This window comes from Sprattus sprattus (genome assembly GCF_963457725.1).
Source record: "Sprattus sprattus genome assembly, chromosome: 3".
NCBI classification, from domain to species: domain Eukaryota; kingdom Metazoa; phylum Chordata; class Actinopteri; order Clupeiformes; family Clupeidae; genus Sprattus; species Sprattus sprattus.
The window spans coordinates 31,168,522-31,184,333 of record NC_137922.1 but is presented as its reverse complement, the minus strand read 5'-3'; the positions used below and the strand labels follow the sequence as shown (position 1 = coordinate 31,184,333).

Sequence of the window (15,812 nt, the reverse complement as noted above, 5' to 3'; positions counted from 1 at the left end):
TGGGAGGAGAGAGGAGGAGAGAGGGAGAAAGAGAGGAGGGGGGGAGAAAAGATTAGGTCACATTTTCCGTTTAAGCAAACGCCGCTCAGAAATGATTCCCCTCACAAAACATTTCATTGCGCCAGTCATTCTTAACGCCAGAGTGCTTTGTCCTCAGCTAACGCAGCCATGGGCGAGAGAAGAAGAGATAGGAGAGAGAGAGAGAGAGAGAAAGTGAGTGAGAGAGCGAGCGAGCAGGGGAAACGAGACAAGGAGACAGACAGACAGACAGACAGACAGACACACAGACAGACTGACAGACTGACAGACAGACAGAGAAAGAGAGAGTGAGACAAGAATTGGACAGAAAGTGAAAGGAGAGCTTTAACCTTGAATTAGCATCTAGCGGGGCTTCTCGGGACAGGGGGCTAATAAAAGCGGCCGGGAAAGTGTGGCCTAATCTGCTAATCAGTGCAGGGCTAATGTAGTTAGGCTGCAGGGGAATTTAAAGCCATTATTTACCCTGGCAGGGCCCCCACAGCCCAGCCTCTCACCCACTCGGCCACGGCCCCCTCTTTAACCTTGCACAGACACACGCTAGTGAGATGGGGAGAGAGGGAGTGGGAGAGAGGGAGGGAGAGGGACAGTTTTACCGTAGACCTGTCAGGCACACTGCAGTAATTATGCATTGTTAATGGCATTGCTTTGGAGCCTTATGACCTCATGCCAGGCATCATATCTCTTCTCCCCGACCTCTCCTCATATTGCTTCTAGCACCACCCTCTCTACATGTCTCTCTGTTTCTGTGACCAACACAAACACACACCTTTTACCCTCCGTGCTCTAAAAGTGGAAGCATAGTCAGTGTCTTGACCATGCACAGGGCCTGTGTGTTTTTAGGGCTCTGTTGGGATCTAGTTTCCCAGGATTAGTTTCCTTTTCCTCATCAGGGTCCATTTTAAACAAGAGTTATGGTCGCATAAACTGTGCCATATTTGTGTGTGTGTAGGAAATGAAGATCTTTGTGTGTGTGTGTGAGCACAGGTCCTGAATGAGGCAGTGGGGGCTATGATGTACCATACCATCACCCTGACGAGAGAGGACCTGGAGAAGTTCAAAGCCCTGCGCATCATCATCCGCATCGGCAGTGGCTATGACAACATCGACATCAAAGCAGCCGGAGAACTGGGTAAAGAGAAAGCTCTTTTTCTCTCTCTCTCTCTCTCTCTTGGTCTCTCTGATGGATCACTATGTTTGAAAGCCGTCTTTAAGAAGTGCTCTTAGCAGCTAAGTGAAGCGCCGTGTCAAAATGCACACCCTGGTAAAGCTAGTGTGTGTTGGCGTGTTGGATGTGACGTGTGTGTGCAGTCTGAGAAGTGTTCCTCCAGGCTGTTATCTTCAGTGTGTGTTGCTCTGGGATAAGAGGCTGCCACAGACAAACATTTCAGTCTGGAGCTGCCTCACTGACATATCAGTCATCAGTCTCCTCCTGATAGATAGGAGAGCATTCTAACAGCACTCACTGTCACAACCCTGACAACACAAACACACACACACACGTGCATGCGTGCGTGTGCGCATCAGCCTTGTAAGAATGACAGCGCCCTGAGAATGTCTTGCTCAAGTTTGGTTGGGTGTCAAGATTCTCAAAGAGTAGGAAGCTTTAATATTCTGTGGATCTAAATGTGTGTGTTTGTATATATGCGCGTGTGTGTGTGTGTGTGTGTGTGTGCAGGTATTGCAGTGTGCAACATTCCGGCAGCGGCGGTGGAGGAGACGGCCGACTCCACCATTTGCCACATCCTGAACCTGTACCGCCGGAACACCTGGCTGTACCAGGCCCTGCGTGAGGGCACCCGCGTCCAGAGCGTGGAGCAGATCAGAGAGGTGGCGTCAGGGGCCGCACGCATCCGTGGAGAGACCCTGGGCCTAATCGGCTTCGGTCAGTACACACACACACACACACACAGTACAAGACATACTTAAGATACACATAATATACACACACACACATACACATACACACACACACACACACACACACACAGTACAAGAGATATTCACATAATACACACACACACGTGCGCAGTAGAAGAGATATTTAAGATTCACATAATACACACACACAAACACACACAGAGATGTTGACAGACTTTTTCTGGCCTTTACTCTACTCTTTTTGTATCTGTTTATCCTGCTGGGTCTTTCTCTCCAGCCAGCCCCCAAACACACCTTCCTCTTTTGTCGTGTTTCTTTATTCTGCCTCATTCAGTTTGTTTGCTTTTGTCTCCAGCTTCTGCCTCAAGCTTGTACACAGTTGGCTACAGTGGATAAAGGGTTTTTGGGTGTCTGTATTTATTTCCCTTTGTTTTGTTCTTATTGTCATTTTCTTTCTTTTCTGCTATTATCTGTCGACTCATTAATTCTTCCACATTCCACTTGTGGTTGCCTGTCCACACCTAACTGTGCTAATCCCTCCTCTCGTGAGTGTGAGTGTGAGTGTGAGTGTGTGTGAGTGTGAGTGTGTGTGTGTGTGTGTGTGTCCAGACAGCCAGTCCACCTCAGTCAGACATCCAAATAGCAGTGCTTATCTCACACACAGCACTCCTCTCTGCTCCAGAGACTACCTTCACACACTCACTCTCCCTCGCCAACCCTCTGTGTGTGTGTGTGTGTGTGTGTGTGTGTGTGTGTCGGTCTGGACACAACACTGGATCCAGTTTGGCTGTTACCGTTTCATTGCCATTGTCTCACCCACACACACACACACACACACAAGGGATGTCTGGGTCCACTGTGGAGGTCTCCGGGTGGCAGTAAGCCCCTGTTACACTGTAGATAATGGCCTGGCCTGCAGCTACTGAAGCCAGCACAGCATCCCCTGCTACCGCCCAGTCCCAGACACTCTCACACCCACACACTCAGGCAAGACATGGTCACTCACACACACACACACACACAGTCAGGCAGGACATGGTCACTCTCACACACACACAGTCAGGCAGGACATGGTCACTCTCTCACACATACAGTCAGGCAGGACATGGTCACACACACACACACACAGTCAGGCAGGACATGGTCACTCACACACACAGTCAGGCAGGACATGGTCACTCTCTCACACACACACACACACACACACACACACACACACACACACAGTCAGGCAGGACATGGTCACACTCTCACACACACACAGTCAGGCAGGACGTGGTCACTCTCACACACGCACACACAGTCAGGCAGGAAGTGGTCACACACACACACACAGTCAGGCAGGACGTGGTCACTCTTACACACACACACACACACACACACACACACACACACACACACACACACACATTCAGGCAGGACATGGACACTCTCCACCCGTCCCTCAGGTAACCCCCGTCTGCATGTGTGATCCCATGAGCATACGCTGTAGCCCAGACGGTGCATGAGGTCATCCGTGAGGGTATTTCCTGATAGCCAGGCAGGATATGTCCAGCCACAGACGGTGGATTACGGTATAACCATACAGAGGAATGACACCCAGTTGTGTACACCCAGTTGAACACTTTCAGAGAATAGCCTAACCCTCAGCCTGGAGGGCTAAAAACATTTCGGACTGAAAAACAGCACCTTGCACAACATATTTGAAGTAGAAATTACACAATCAGAAAGCAAAAAAGGAATTCCTCTGATTAGCAATGTTGTAGGCAGCAATAATTATATTAGGAAAATGAACAGCATACACTTCCCTACACAAAACAGGATTTGTACTATACACATTTATTTGAGATTCAAATCTCTTGTTTGCCTATGATAACGTTCACTTTACCGGTGGCATAATTTGCCTATCCTTTGTTGGGATCCTATACTGGAACATCTGACCACATATCAATCAACCAATTCAATTCATCAAATGTCACATATATTTAAGTTTATTATTGTGCAAAGATCAGGGCATGTGGAGAGACCCAACAAAGTTTTTAAACTCTGATTTATACTTAATAACGTGTGAGAGTGTGTGTGTGTGTGTGTGAGAGAATGTGTCTGCTTGTTTGTGCTTTTTAGGCACAGAGGGTCCTTTCCCACAGCCCTGAAGCCTTAGCTGTGTGTGTGTGTGTGTGTGTGTGTGCGTGCGCATGCGTGTGAGTTAGTGTGTGTGTGTGTGTGTGTGTGTGCGTGTGCGTCCGTGTGCGTGTGTGTGTGTGTGTGTGTTTGAGTGCGTGTGTGTGTGTGTGTTTGAGTGCGTGCGTGTGTGTGTGTGTTTGAGTGTGTGCGTGCGTGTGTGTGTGTATGTTTGAGTGCGTGCGTGTGTTTGAGTGAGTGCGTGTGTGTGTTTGAGTGCTTGTGTGTGTTTTGAGTGCTTGTGTGTGTGTGTGACTTCATGTCTGGTCTCTCTCTGAAGGGCTTTATTGATTCTGGCCATCACTGCTAAAAGAGGGACTTCTCTTCTCCCACACACACTTTCACAGTCCTCTCTTCCCACCTCTCACTCTTGAATAGTGTTTCTCACTTTATCATCTCTCTCTCTCTGTCAGCAGTCAGTCTGTGCCTTCACTCTGTCTTTATCTAAGCACACTTTGTACTGCCTCTCCTGGCTGTCAAGCAGCCGCTGAACAACCTGCTAATAGAGAAGAATATATATATATAGAGAGAGAGAGAGACTATAAGATAAGACCCTATCTCAGCCCTCTCACTCCTCCTCTCAGACTGCTCCTTCTCAGGCTGCTAAGTGCTGCTAGAACAGGAGGTGTCATAGGGCTGAAACACACCAAACGCGTTTTTAAAACGGCAGACGGTTCAAAATCGCCGTGGCAAAGTGCGGCGGCCAAAACAGCCTGGTGCGCCTACTAAGCGGGACTGTGTGCGCAACCAGGCGATGGTTCTCCTATTTGTGTTAGCGTAATATTTTGATTTTGAATTATAAAGTTTCTCATAATCGAATACAGCGCGCCATTGTCAATTGTATTTTGACGCTTCCAGCATCAAAACAGAAGTATGTTTTCAATCAGTCAAGCCCGCCTCTTGCTTGATATAATTGGCTGCCTGGGCCGAAAACAGGAAGAAGGTATTAAAGTAGTAAAGCCCTCCTCTTGCTTGATCTGATTGGCTGTTTGGGCCGAGTGTGACATTGATGAGCGGTGCACCTCCGCGCCTTGCTAGAAAGATGCTAGAAAGACGCAACGCGTGGCGGAGAAAAGGCGCACACGCAAGGTGCGCCGTACCATAGGAAGCAATGCATCTGCTGCATTTGCTACCGTTTTTAAAATCGTGTTTGGTGTGTTTCGGCCCATAGGCTTCACTGCTGCTCCTCTTTTAGCACATGCAGTGTCCACACTGTAGAGCATCTCAGGGTTAGGATCAGAACAGGCAAAACTGCTTATTATGTGTGTTGACATTTTGTGTTTTTGTGTGTGTGTGTGTACATCCAGGTCGCACAGGTCAGGCGGTGGCGGTGCGGGCGAAGGTGTTTGGCTTCAACGTGATCTTCTACGACCCGTACCTTCAGGACGGCCTGGAGCGCTCCCTGGGAGTACAGCGTGTCTACACCCTCCAGGACCTCCTCTACCAGAGCGACTGTGTCTCCTTACACTGCAATCTTAACGAACACAACCACCACCTCATCAATGACTTCACCATCAAACAGGTACAGTCTGTCTGTCTCTCTCACACACACACACACACACACACACACACACACACACACATATGTAAGCGACTGTGTCTCCTTACACTGCAATCTTAACGAACACAACCACCACCTCATCAATGACTTCACCATCAAACAGGTACAGTCTGTCTGTCTCTCTCACACACACATACACAATATATATATATATACAAACAAACAAACACACACACAAACATATATATATACACACACACACACACACACACACACACACTTTCTTTTCTATCTAAAATGTCATTAGTGAACTTTCGGCAGAAGTCTGCTAAGGCAAGTGATGTATAGATGTGCTATGGATGCGTTAAAGACAGACATACACACTCCCTTTGTATCTTAAGCTCGCCAAAGCTGGAAACAAATTCATTCCTTTGCTCTGTCAAATGCAATTAGCGCCAGCCCACGGCAACGGCAAATATATCGACTCGGCTCAGCAGTAGGGAACTGCTGAGAGCTCAGCTTAGAGAGATGTGTGTCTGTGTGTGACTGTGTGTGTGTGTGTGTGTGTGTGTGTGAGAGAGTGTGTGTCTGTGTGTGTCTGTTTACATGTGTGCTCACTTGCTGGCTCCCTGATCCTCTTTGCCCCCTGGAGGCAAACCAGAAGAATGACCCCCACACCCATCTCCCCCCCTCTTTTTCTTTCCCCCCCTCGTCTCTGTGACTCACTCTGCCCAGCTCTCCTCTCCTTTCTTCTCCTCTCCTTTCCTCTCATCTGATTTGCTCTCCTCTCCTTTCTTCTTGTCTCCTCTCCTCTTCTCTCCTCTCCTCTCCTCTCCTCTCCTCTCCTCTCTTATTGTCTCCTCTCCCCTCCTCTCCTCTCCTCTCCTCTCCTCTCCTCTCACTCCTCTTCTCTCCCCTCCTCTCCTCTCCTCTTCTCTCTCACTCCTCTCTCTCCTCTCCTCTCCTCTCTTCTTGTCTCCTCTCCCCTCCCCTCCCCTCCCCTCCCCTCCTCTCCTCTCTCACTCCTCTCCCCTCCTCTCCCCTCCTCTCCTCTCGTGCGGTGCTTGCTCTGTGTGGTGTTGTGTGACAGGGGAGCGTGGTGCTAGTTTAACCTAGTTAACTGGCTGTTTGTTCACCTCCAGCGGATCCTTGCCTCTCAGCTTTTCCCAAATGAAAGGGTGTAAATGTCCCCCCACCTCCTCTCACTAACATCTAAGGCAGCGCTCGGCTTCGCTTCGGAGCAGAGCTTTTTCTTTCTTTCTTTCTTTTTTTGGTCTTTTTTCTCCCCCGCACCCTTCAGTAAAAAAAGGAAACAGACCTAATAAAAGGCAGCTTGGCAGCACCAGGGCTTTTCATGGCCTGGATTTCGAGCTTTTTTGTCAAGATTAAGGGATTACTTTCTTCCAAGTGCTTTCATTAGATTTTCCTTTGCTGTTGTTTTTCTGGCAAACAGTGCCGCTGTGCTGTTGCAGTTTATCAGCGCGCATATAAACATACTGGTGCCACTGTTATCAAATCATACACACACACACACACACACACACACACACACTCACACACACGTATGGAGTCACAAAGATAGACACACAAAGTAATCAGCTCATGTAGTGCTTGTTGGATTTTTTTCCCTTTTGGGGCATTGGGAGTGGGCGTGTGGGGTTTGCGAGTAGGCCACTGCATGTGTGTGTGTGTGGGGGGGGGGGGGTGTGAGCAGGGAGAGAGTCAGGAGATTTCTCTGATGGTGGTTTTCATCTCCTCTGAGTCTGGAACGAAAAACCTCCTCAAGAAATAAACTTCTTCAAAAAGAACTAAGTTGCATTTCTTCAAGGTCATAGTCTTTGGCTTAGGGATCCATAGAACATCAGCCATAAATGAAGTAGACTATTTGGTTGAGAAAGGCCTTCATTTTCAAATGCATACAGACATAATGCTAACATGATTTATGCCTTGTGACTGTCAGGCTGTGGCAAACTATGTAAGTGCGAGCAGTTTCCCAGAAAACCTTCTATGTCCCTTATGTGCCACTAATCAGGACCGTCACACACAGTACAACATTCCTCACTCATATGGGAAGAGCCGTGACAGATGCTCAGTGTTGTGTCAGTGTGAGATACTATCACTCACATGATCTCACTCCCATGACCACAACATATAGGCCAGCAGGAATGAACAGAACCAGTGGATTCGCCAAGGCCGTAAATCTAACCAAACCCAAAGATCTAGGTTAAGTTGGATTTTGGACACAAACAGTCTGATTTAACAGTATCTGTTAAAACTGAGTTGCTTGTCTTTCACATGAACCCCATGGAGCTGTGTTTAAGTGTTTGAGTTAACGCTACGTGTGTGTGTGTGTCTGCGTGCGCGCGTGTGTGTGTGTGTGTGTGTGTGTGTGTGTGTGTGTGTGTGTGTGTGTGTGTGTGTGTGTGTGTGTGTGTGTGTGTGTGTGTGCGTTACAGATGCGTCAGGGGGCGTTCCTGGTGAACACGGCTCGGGGGGGTTTGGTGGATGAGAAGGCTCTGGCCCAGGCCCTGAAGGAGGGGCGGATACGCGGAGCTGCCCTGGATGTGCACGAGACCGAGCCCTTTAGGTGAGCGCCCCACACACTCCTGTTTCTCTCGTTCCCACCCCACACACTCCTGTTTCTCTCGTTCCCACCCCACACACTCCTGTTTCTCTTGTTCCCACCCCACACACTCCTGTTTCTCTCGTTCCCACCCCACACACTCCTGTTTCTCTCGTTCCCACCCCACACACTCCTGTTTCTCCTGAGCCCACCCCACACACTCCTGTTTCTCTCGTTCCCACCCCACACACTCCTGTTTCTCTCGTTCCCACCCCACACACTCCTGTTTCTCCTGAGCCCACCCCACACACTCCTGTTTCTCTCGTTCCCACCCCACACACTCCTGTTTCTCCTGAGCCCACCCCACACACTCCTGTTTCTCTCTTTCCCACCCCACACACTCCTGTTTCTCTCGTTCCCACCCCACACACTCCTGTTTCTCTCGTTCCCACCCCACACACTCCTGTTTCTCTCGTTCCCACCCCACACACTCCTGTTTCTCTCGTTCCCACCCCACACACTCCTGTTTCTCTCGTTCCCACCCCACACACTCCTGTTTCTCTCGTTCCCACCCCACACACTCCTGTTTCTCTCGTTCCCACCCCACACACTCCTGTTTCTCTCGTTCCCACCCCACACACTCCTGTTTCTCTCGTTCCCACCCCACACACTCCTGTTTCTCCTGAGCATCTTACACCTATTACACCTGCATGGCATACAAGGAGATGTTTGTGTCATGACTTCTATGTGTCAACAGCTAAATAATTAATTCAAGTTATTATAGTTCATTCAACTCTGTGGAGATTGACACACAAGAGCCCGGGGAGGAGAGTTTTGACCTTCATGCATTATCCATTATTTATGTCAGTTAGCTCCCAGCATGGCTGACCTTGCTTGGAACAGAAATCATGTTCTGGTATTTGTCATCCAATTGTAGTGAATTCTTGAAAAAATCAGTTAACATTATAAAACGGCCAGAAGACATTGTCGATTTGTTATTGATGTGAATTTGGTGAAATGCTATTTCCATTTCAGCCGCTATCAATATAGAGGATGCTCTGTGAAATTCCCCCAACTTTGCAGTAGGGTGCAATAAGGAAAGATTCAGTCAGTCAGGTCAAAGAGGCACTCAGCCAATCAGGACAATAATCTGCCTGTCAATCATGTGTCCGAGCCAAGGCATCATGCCTGCGTGGGGAGGGACGTCGGGGAAGACTCCTCAGGTAGGTGTGTGTGTTTGAGCAGCTCACTCCCTCTGACCTCCTTCACCCTGACCCACCCTCATCTCTCAAACTGCCCCTACCCTGCCACTCTCTGATTGGCCGTCTTTAACTCCGCTGTGCCTCCTCGCGCCTCCCCGTCCTCCATCAGCTCACGTGACGGAGCCCACACACCCCTCCCACCCCAGAGCTCAGGAGAGGAGGCATCTGCCGTCACGGCTGGAAGGAGAGACACGGAGGAGAGGCAACTCACTGATGTGATGGACTCAATCTGACATTTTGTACTGTTCTCCACTTTTCTTTGTCTTTTTCGCTCTCTCTTTCTCTCCACATTTCTCTCTGCCTCTTTCCATCTCTCAGCTTTGCCCAGGGCCCTCTGAAGGACGCCCCCAATCTGATCTGCACCCCACACACGGCCTGGTACAGCGAGCAGGCCTCTCTGGAGATGAGAGAGGCAGCAGCCACTGAGATCAGACGAGCCATTACCGGTAACTATCTCTCTTTCTCCCACCACCTCTCTCTTTCTCCCTCCATCTATCTCTCCCTCTCCCTCCATTTCTCTTTTTTCTCTCTCTCACTCTCTCTCTCTCCCTTTCCCTCCATCTCTATCTTTCTCTCTCTTGCTTTGTCTCCCATTCTTTCACTCTCTGTCAAACTCTTTCTTTGTCTCTTTTTTTGTCTGTCCTTTTCTGCCACTTCCAAAAAAAGCTTAAAGGCGCTCTCTACCAACAGAAGCTCCTCAATAGCTGGGCTTCCCTCTCTTCCCCCCTCCTCTTCCCCATCATGCCCTTCTCTTGTCTCTCTCCAGATGTCACATTTCCACTTCAGTGGCTGGTGTGGAGCCTTCATTAGTTCTGTGGCGTTTAGGAGATGTCATCATTAGGCTGCCTGGCTGGCTGGCTGGCTGGCTGGCTGGCGGGTAGATGGCCGCCTGAGGGTCAGAACCTGGCTTAGTGAGGAGTGCCTGTGTGTGTGCCTAAGTGGCCTGGGAGGAGATACCTGTGCTCCCCTGGCTGATGTGGCTCAGCACCTGTGCTCAGCTCCCTTCTGCCCTCGGCCTTGATGGGCCGGATACCAAACAGACCCTTCAGCTTTAAAGGCATTCTTCACATATTTAAAAACACAGCTGTGACCAGGGTTCACACACACACAATTCAAATAATACAATTACCAACTAAATCATAAAAGTAAGTTATGAAAACTAATGTGTCCAAAGCAAGAAATCCATCTGCATCTCCATTTCAGTCCAGTAAGAGCCATGTGTGTGTGGATGATTGATTTCCACATCTCCATGTCTTATGGCCTGCAGCAAAACATGTATTGATTCCAGTCTCATTCTTCTCTAATAATCAAAATGGCCAACTGTGATGCCCAAGTCAGCCCTTCTGCCAGATCAGTGCTTTATTGGCCTATATATCATGCGTCATGAGCACAGCCATGCTGTTATAAGCAGTGATGTTTGAGCAAATGTGCCGTCTCTAAACAGAAGAGCAACGCGTGAATAACTTAAGAAGTTGATAAAGCGCTACCTGTTTTTGTTTTAAATAATTGTGGGGTATTGATCTGTTGATTGAGAACTCCTGACAGAACCACCCGGTGACTCAGTCATCCCAGTGACAATAGTGCCAATCAATGATATAGTTCTACACATTATTGCGTTTTATAGACGGCAGAAAAAAGCATATTGATTATGGCTTTATTGAATCCGATCCTTTATTCAATTCCAACCAAACAACATGTTTTGACACAGTAGTGTGTTTTTTTGTCCAATTCTCTCTGCCGTGTCTCAAACACTAACATGCCCGTAGGTGCAGTATTATCTGGATTCAACAGACAGATTCCTTCATCCAATATCTGAAGCAAAGGGGTCTGATGTTTGAATGCTTTAAAAAAAGCATGGAGCACTGCAGAGAGAGATGCACTTACATCTGCAGGGCATCAGGCTCTGGTCCAGGAAGGCTGACACACACACAGTTAAAGCAAAAAGCCCTTAGGCCCCATTCCTAGTGGAATCTCTTGCATTTTAACTCCATAGCCTTTTGAACCGGCAGTATTCAAGGTTATGAAATGATGAGACATTTGGATTGGAAACATATTTGACATGGGAAGTAAGCTTTGCCATTTTAAGGTTTTGGCATATGTTGCCATCACAGAGAATTTCTCAGTGTCGATCATTTGAGTGGTTAAATGTTTGTAATCGTAACCCCTCTCTCCACTGTCTTGTGTTGCAACAGGCCGCATCCCGGACAGCCTAAGAAACTGCGTCAACAAGGAGTTCTTTGTCACCACAGCACCCTGGGCAGTGATGGACCAGCAGGGCGTCCACCCTGAGCTCAACGGCGCCACCTACAGGTAGAATATCAATGCACAGCCAGTGTAGTCTTAGCTGGAACCTGTCTTGTCTTTTTATTTCATTTTATTTATTTTAGTTTCAACATTTTACTCATTTACCATTTGATGGCTTCCCACAATCCACCATAATCAAACGATGCTTTTGCATAAATGTAGGAATGGACTAACTCACTTGTGACAATACCCTCCTGTAAATTCTGGCTTGTAGTTAGCCTGTTTAGCCATATAGTCATAGGTTTGTCACTTAGGCTGAATGTGCACCTCTTTAAGTATGCTAGTCTCCTGCCTCCTCTCTCTGTGTTGGACAGTATTCCTGTCCCCTGCTAGCTTGCCAGAAAAGCACTTGCTTTCTCTCCTCTTCTAAGCGAGTCTCCTTGCACTGCTAGCACTAACCTCTCCATTAGTAGTGAGTCAGTGAGCCCTGTCCTAGTGCCTGCCCCCCTCCTCTCCTCTCCTCTCTCCTCCTCTCCTCTCCTCTCCTCTCCTCTCCTCTCCTCTCCTCTCCACCCCAGACTTCACTTTGATTTCAGTGTTTGCGCCTCCATGTGCTTCTTTTACGCAGCCAAGTGACCAACCAAACTCTGCAGGCCATTACTACTGGTGTCCCCCAAGACAAATTAAATGCCTAAATCTCACTCAGGTAAATACACTGCCCTCTGCTGGCCACGTGCCTCTACTGCAGCGCTTACCCCCCCACCTTCCTCTAACAGCCGTACTGAGACAGGAGTGGGGTGACCCTCTGCTCAGTGACCCATGGCCCATGCCAGGCACCCTCAGTGGGCTTCACATGTACGACTGACTGGCACTCAGACGTGACCCTGCACTGTCCTGAAGGGGACTAACTTCTGGAGGCATCATTTTTCTGTGCTTTTCTTTGGGGAGTTTGTGGTTTCCCTCTGTGTGTGGAGAATGCTTGTTTGTGTCCAAGCATGTCAGATTGTGTGTGATGTGCGTATGCCACAAAAGCAATCTACTTAGTCGTTGACACTTCTTCAAAATGTACACTTTTTTTTGCTTGAAGATCAGCACTTGCAGGTGAAGGTGAAAGTGTACGTGTGTGTGTGTTTTGGAAAGGGAGAGACGGAGAAACATACAGACAGATGTTTACAAGCTAGGCTGCATGGCTATAGGCCATGTTCCAGTGGTAGTCAGGTTGAAGGTGTGTGTGTGCGTGAGTGCATGCACGTGTGTGTGTGTGTGTGTGTGTGTGTTTTTTAACCTGGATGTGTGTGTGTGTGTGTGTGTGTGTGTGTGTGTGTGTGTGTGTGTGTGTGTGTCCTCTCTGTACCCAGCGTTCTTGACTGTTGTTCTCTCTCTGCCCAGGTACCCGCCGGGGCTGGTGGGTGTAGCTCCAGGTGGCATCCCAGGGGCGATGGAGGGTCTGGTGCCAGGTGGGGTGCCCGTCGCCCACAGCCTCCCATCAGGCACCCACCCCTCCCAGGCCCCCTCCCCCAACCAGCCGTCCAAACACGGCGAGACCAGAGAACACCTGACCGAGCAATAGCACCGCACCAGGAGGAGCCATCGCTATAGCAACACCATAGCAACCAACCAAGCAACCAACCAACCAACCGGGACCAAGAGACAGTGAACTCACACGCTGCCACACAGCACTGGGGGTTGACATGCGTTCCATGGATTTCTACTCCTCCGTTTTTAATTTTTAAATCTCTCTATCTCTGTCTCTCTTATGGTTCAGTAAACTTTTGTTGTTTTTTGAGTTGTTTTTTTGTTTTGTTTCTTTTTCTTCTTGGAAAAAAGCTTCTTTTTCTCTTTTGGACATCCAGTGTGCAAACACTATGAAGGTGCGTTATGGGAAGAACACCTCAGCCCACCCTGACAACTCCCATCTGATTGGATGGCCTGCTTCCCAACGCACCAATGGGAGAGCTCTGAGACACCACATCATTGCGTGCTACTGGACCCAGCCCCCCCCCACCCCAAACCTCCCTACCTTCTCTGTGACCACTCCCATCCTTATCTCATGTGTTGTTCCATCTGAGTTTAGACCCTGCAGATGAGATTTTTCTTTTTGGTGTGAAAGAAAGAAGTAAAAAAAAATTAAAATAAAAAAAAAGGTTATGAAATATATATAAATATATATTTATCAGACATCAGTTGAAGGAGAGAAGTAGTTTGATTGCCCACTTACAGTGGTGATCTACAGAGTGAGCTTAACCCTTTCCTGACAGTCAGTCAGTTTTTTCCCCCTTTCCACCCCAACCCCCTTCCCCCCAAAAACGTAGTTCCTGTCCGCTCATACACAGACGCACACATAGTGAACCAGGAGAACTTAGTTCCTGTCCGCACACAGATACACACATAGTGAACCAGGAGAAATTAGGTCCTGTCCGCTCATACACAGACGCACACATAAAGAGCCAGGAGAACTTAGTTCCTGTCCGCACAGACTCACACATATAGTGAACCAGGAGAAGTTCCTTTGTGAGCCTCACCTTGCGTATCGCCGTCTGTAGACCAAACATTTGAAACACCAAGACAAGATCAAATTTGTTAGCAGTCTGGTGGTCTAGCCCTGAATATGTTCACTCTCCAATAGCATAGCTGGTTGACCTCCAAATCAACTCTGCACCTCCTGGAAGGTGTGGCTGCCAGTTAGGGAGTGGGTTATCAACCTGGTCTCTTTTTTTTATTTTTAGTGTTGGTAAACATGGATCACAGAAGTCTGAAGTGTATGGAGCCAAGTGTGGTTATGGGGAAAGTAAAAACTCAAACATCACCTCTACTTTCAGAAGATGTAGTTTGTTGAGATCGCATTGTCTTGATGGATTGCAGACTCTTGACATAGGCCTAGGAACACAACCATATCATCCCATGTATGGATCCATACAGACATTCACTTTCATGACTTTAGAGTTGGCTTCAAAAGAGCCTGTCCGTAGCTGAGAGATGTACTGTGTGATCTTTCTGAACACCATTGACAACTTTTATTTTTTTGATCATTTTATCTCTTTCTTTCTGTGGTCTGATGCTGCCGTCCCCAGGAGACATGTTGTGTATCCATCCTGTCCCCTGCCTGTGACACACACTCAATGTGTGTGAGAGACTCCATTCTTTACCCTGCCTGTGACACACTCAATGTGTGCAAGAGACTCCATGGGACCTTTCTTCTCACTGCTTGCGAGGTGGATGTTCAGTCCAGTTGTTCTGCTGAAAGGACACGTCCTCACTGATAGGACAGGGGGATGGAGGGCGGGGGCTCTCTTCTCATTGGCTGGTCCAGACTGGCTGCGATGCTCTTGTTTGTGTGTTTGTTTTCTCTCGTGTGAAGGACATCCCAGCTGAACAGGAAAGGGTTAAGGATATCTCCATTCCGTAATGACTCAGGAAAACACTTTTTTGCAGATGTTCTTTTCCCCCCTCCTCAATTTTTGGTCCGAGAAAGAAAGAAAACAGAATTCTGGGTAGTCTGCATATTTTCTCTCTCCATGTTCCTCCCATTGTGGTATTTTTATATATCAGATGCATCCCATGGTTTTGGTGTTTTAAAAGAAAAAAGAAAAAAAGTTTTGCAGTCCTGTTAGATTTGTATTGCCTAGTTAAATGTTCCTGTAATCATAGTCCTATGTGATCTTCCCTCCATTTCTCTCTCTATCTCTCTCTCCTTTCCTCTACCTATTTCATTTCATCCTTCCCCTCTCCCTTTTCTTTTTTTGTTGTTCTCTTGAAGGCCAGGTTTGTGGGGCGTCCTGTACTCTCCTACTTAGTGCCCAACACTAGCAGAAGCAGAGGCCGTCAGCAGTATGTTTTGTTTTTAGTGTGAGTATTTGTATTTGTTTCTTGTACAAGGTGAACATTTAGCATACAGTGCAGTTCAAATAAAAGATACAGTTCTGACATCATACTTTCTGACTCTGTGTGTGTGTGTGTGTGTGTGTGTGTGTGTGAGAGAGAGAGAGAGTTTGGTGCATCAAACAAAAGCACCTGGGATTTCAGTAGCCAGAGGAAAAATGCTCCAAGTCATCAACTGGATAACAAGCTGTTTTCAGTGTCTTCCCAATTCAACAGGATCTGCATCATTGATCTTTGCCTTTCTATCATTAGTTATACACTCAAA

At 47.9% G+C, this 15,812-nt stretch overlaps 1 protein-coding gene across 2 annotated transcripts in view; it reads left to right on the top strand.

Annotated features, from left to right (window-relative positions):
* The window catches only part of LOC308363105 (C-terminal-binding protein 2), an 87,000-nt gene extending 71,413 nt beyond the window's left edge, over positions 1 to 15,587 (top strand). For both annotated transcript variants that reach the window (XM_080835879.1, XM_080835880.1), the window contains 7 exons: positions 1,024 to 1,168; positions 1,715 to 1,921; positions 5,406 to 5,620; positions 8,056 to 8,186; positions 9,743 to 9,870; positions 11,617 to 11,734; positions 13,058 to 15,587. In XM_080835879.1, coding sequence (XP_080692005.1) covers positions 1,024 to 1,168; positions 1,715 to 1,921; positions 5,406 to 5,620; positions 8,056 to 8,186; positions 9,743 to 9,870; positions 11,617 to 11,734; positions 13,058 to 13,238 — 1,125 coding nt within the window. In that variant the 3' untranslated portion in view covers positions 13,239 to 15,587. The remainder of the gene's footprint in view (positions 1 to 1,023; positions 1,169 to 1,714; positions 1,922 to 5,405; positions 5,621 to 8,055; positions 8,187 to 9,742; positions 9,871 to 11,616; positions 11,735 to 13,057) is intronic.
* The last annotated feature ends 225 nt before the right edge of the window (positions 15,588 to 15,812 follow it).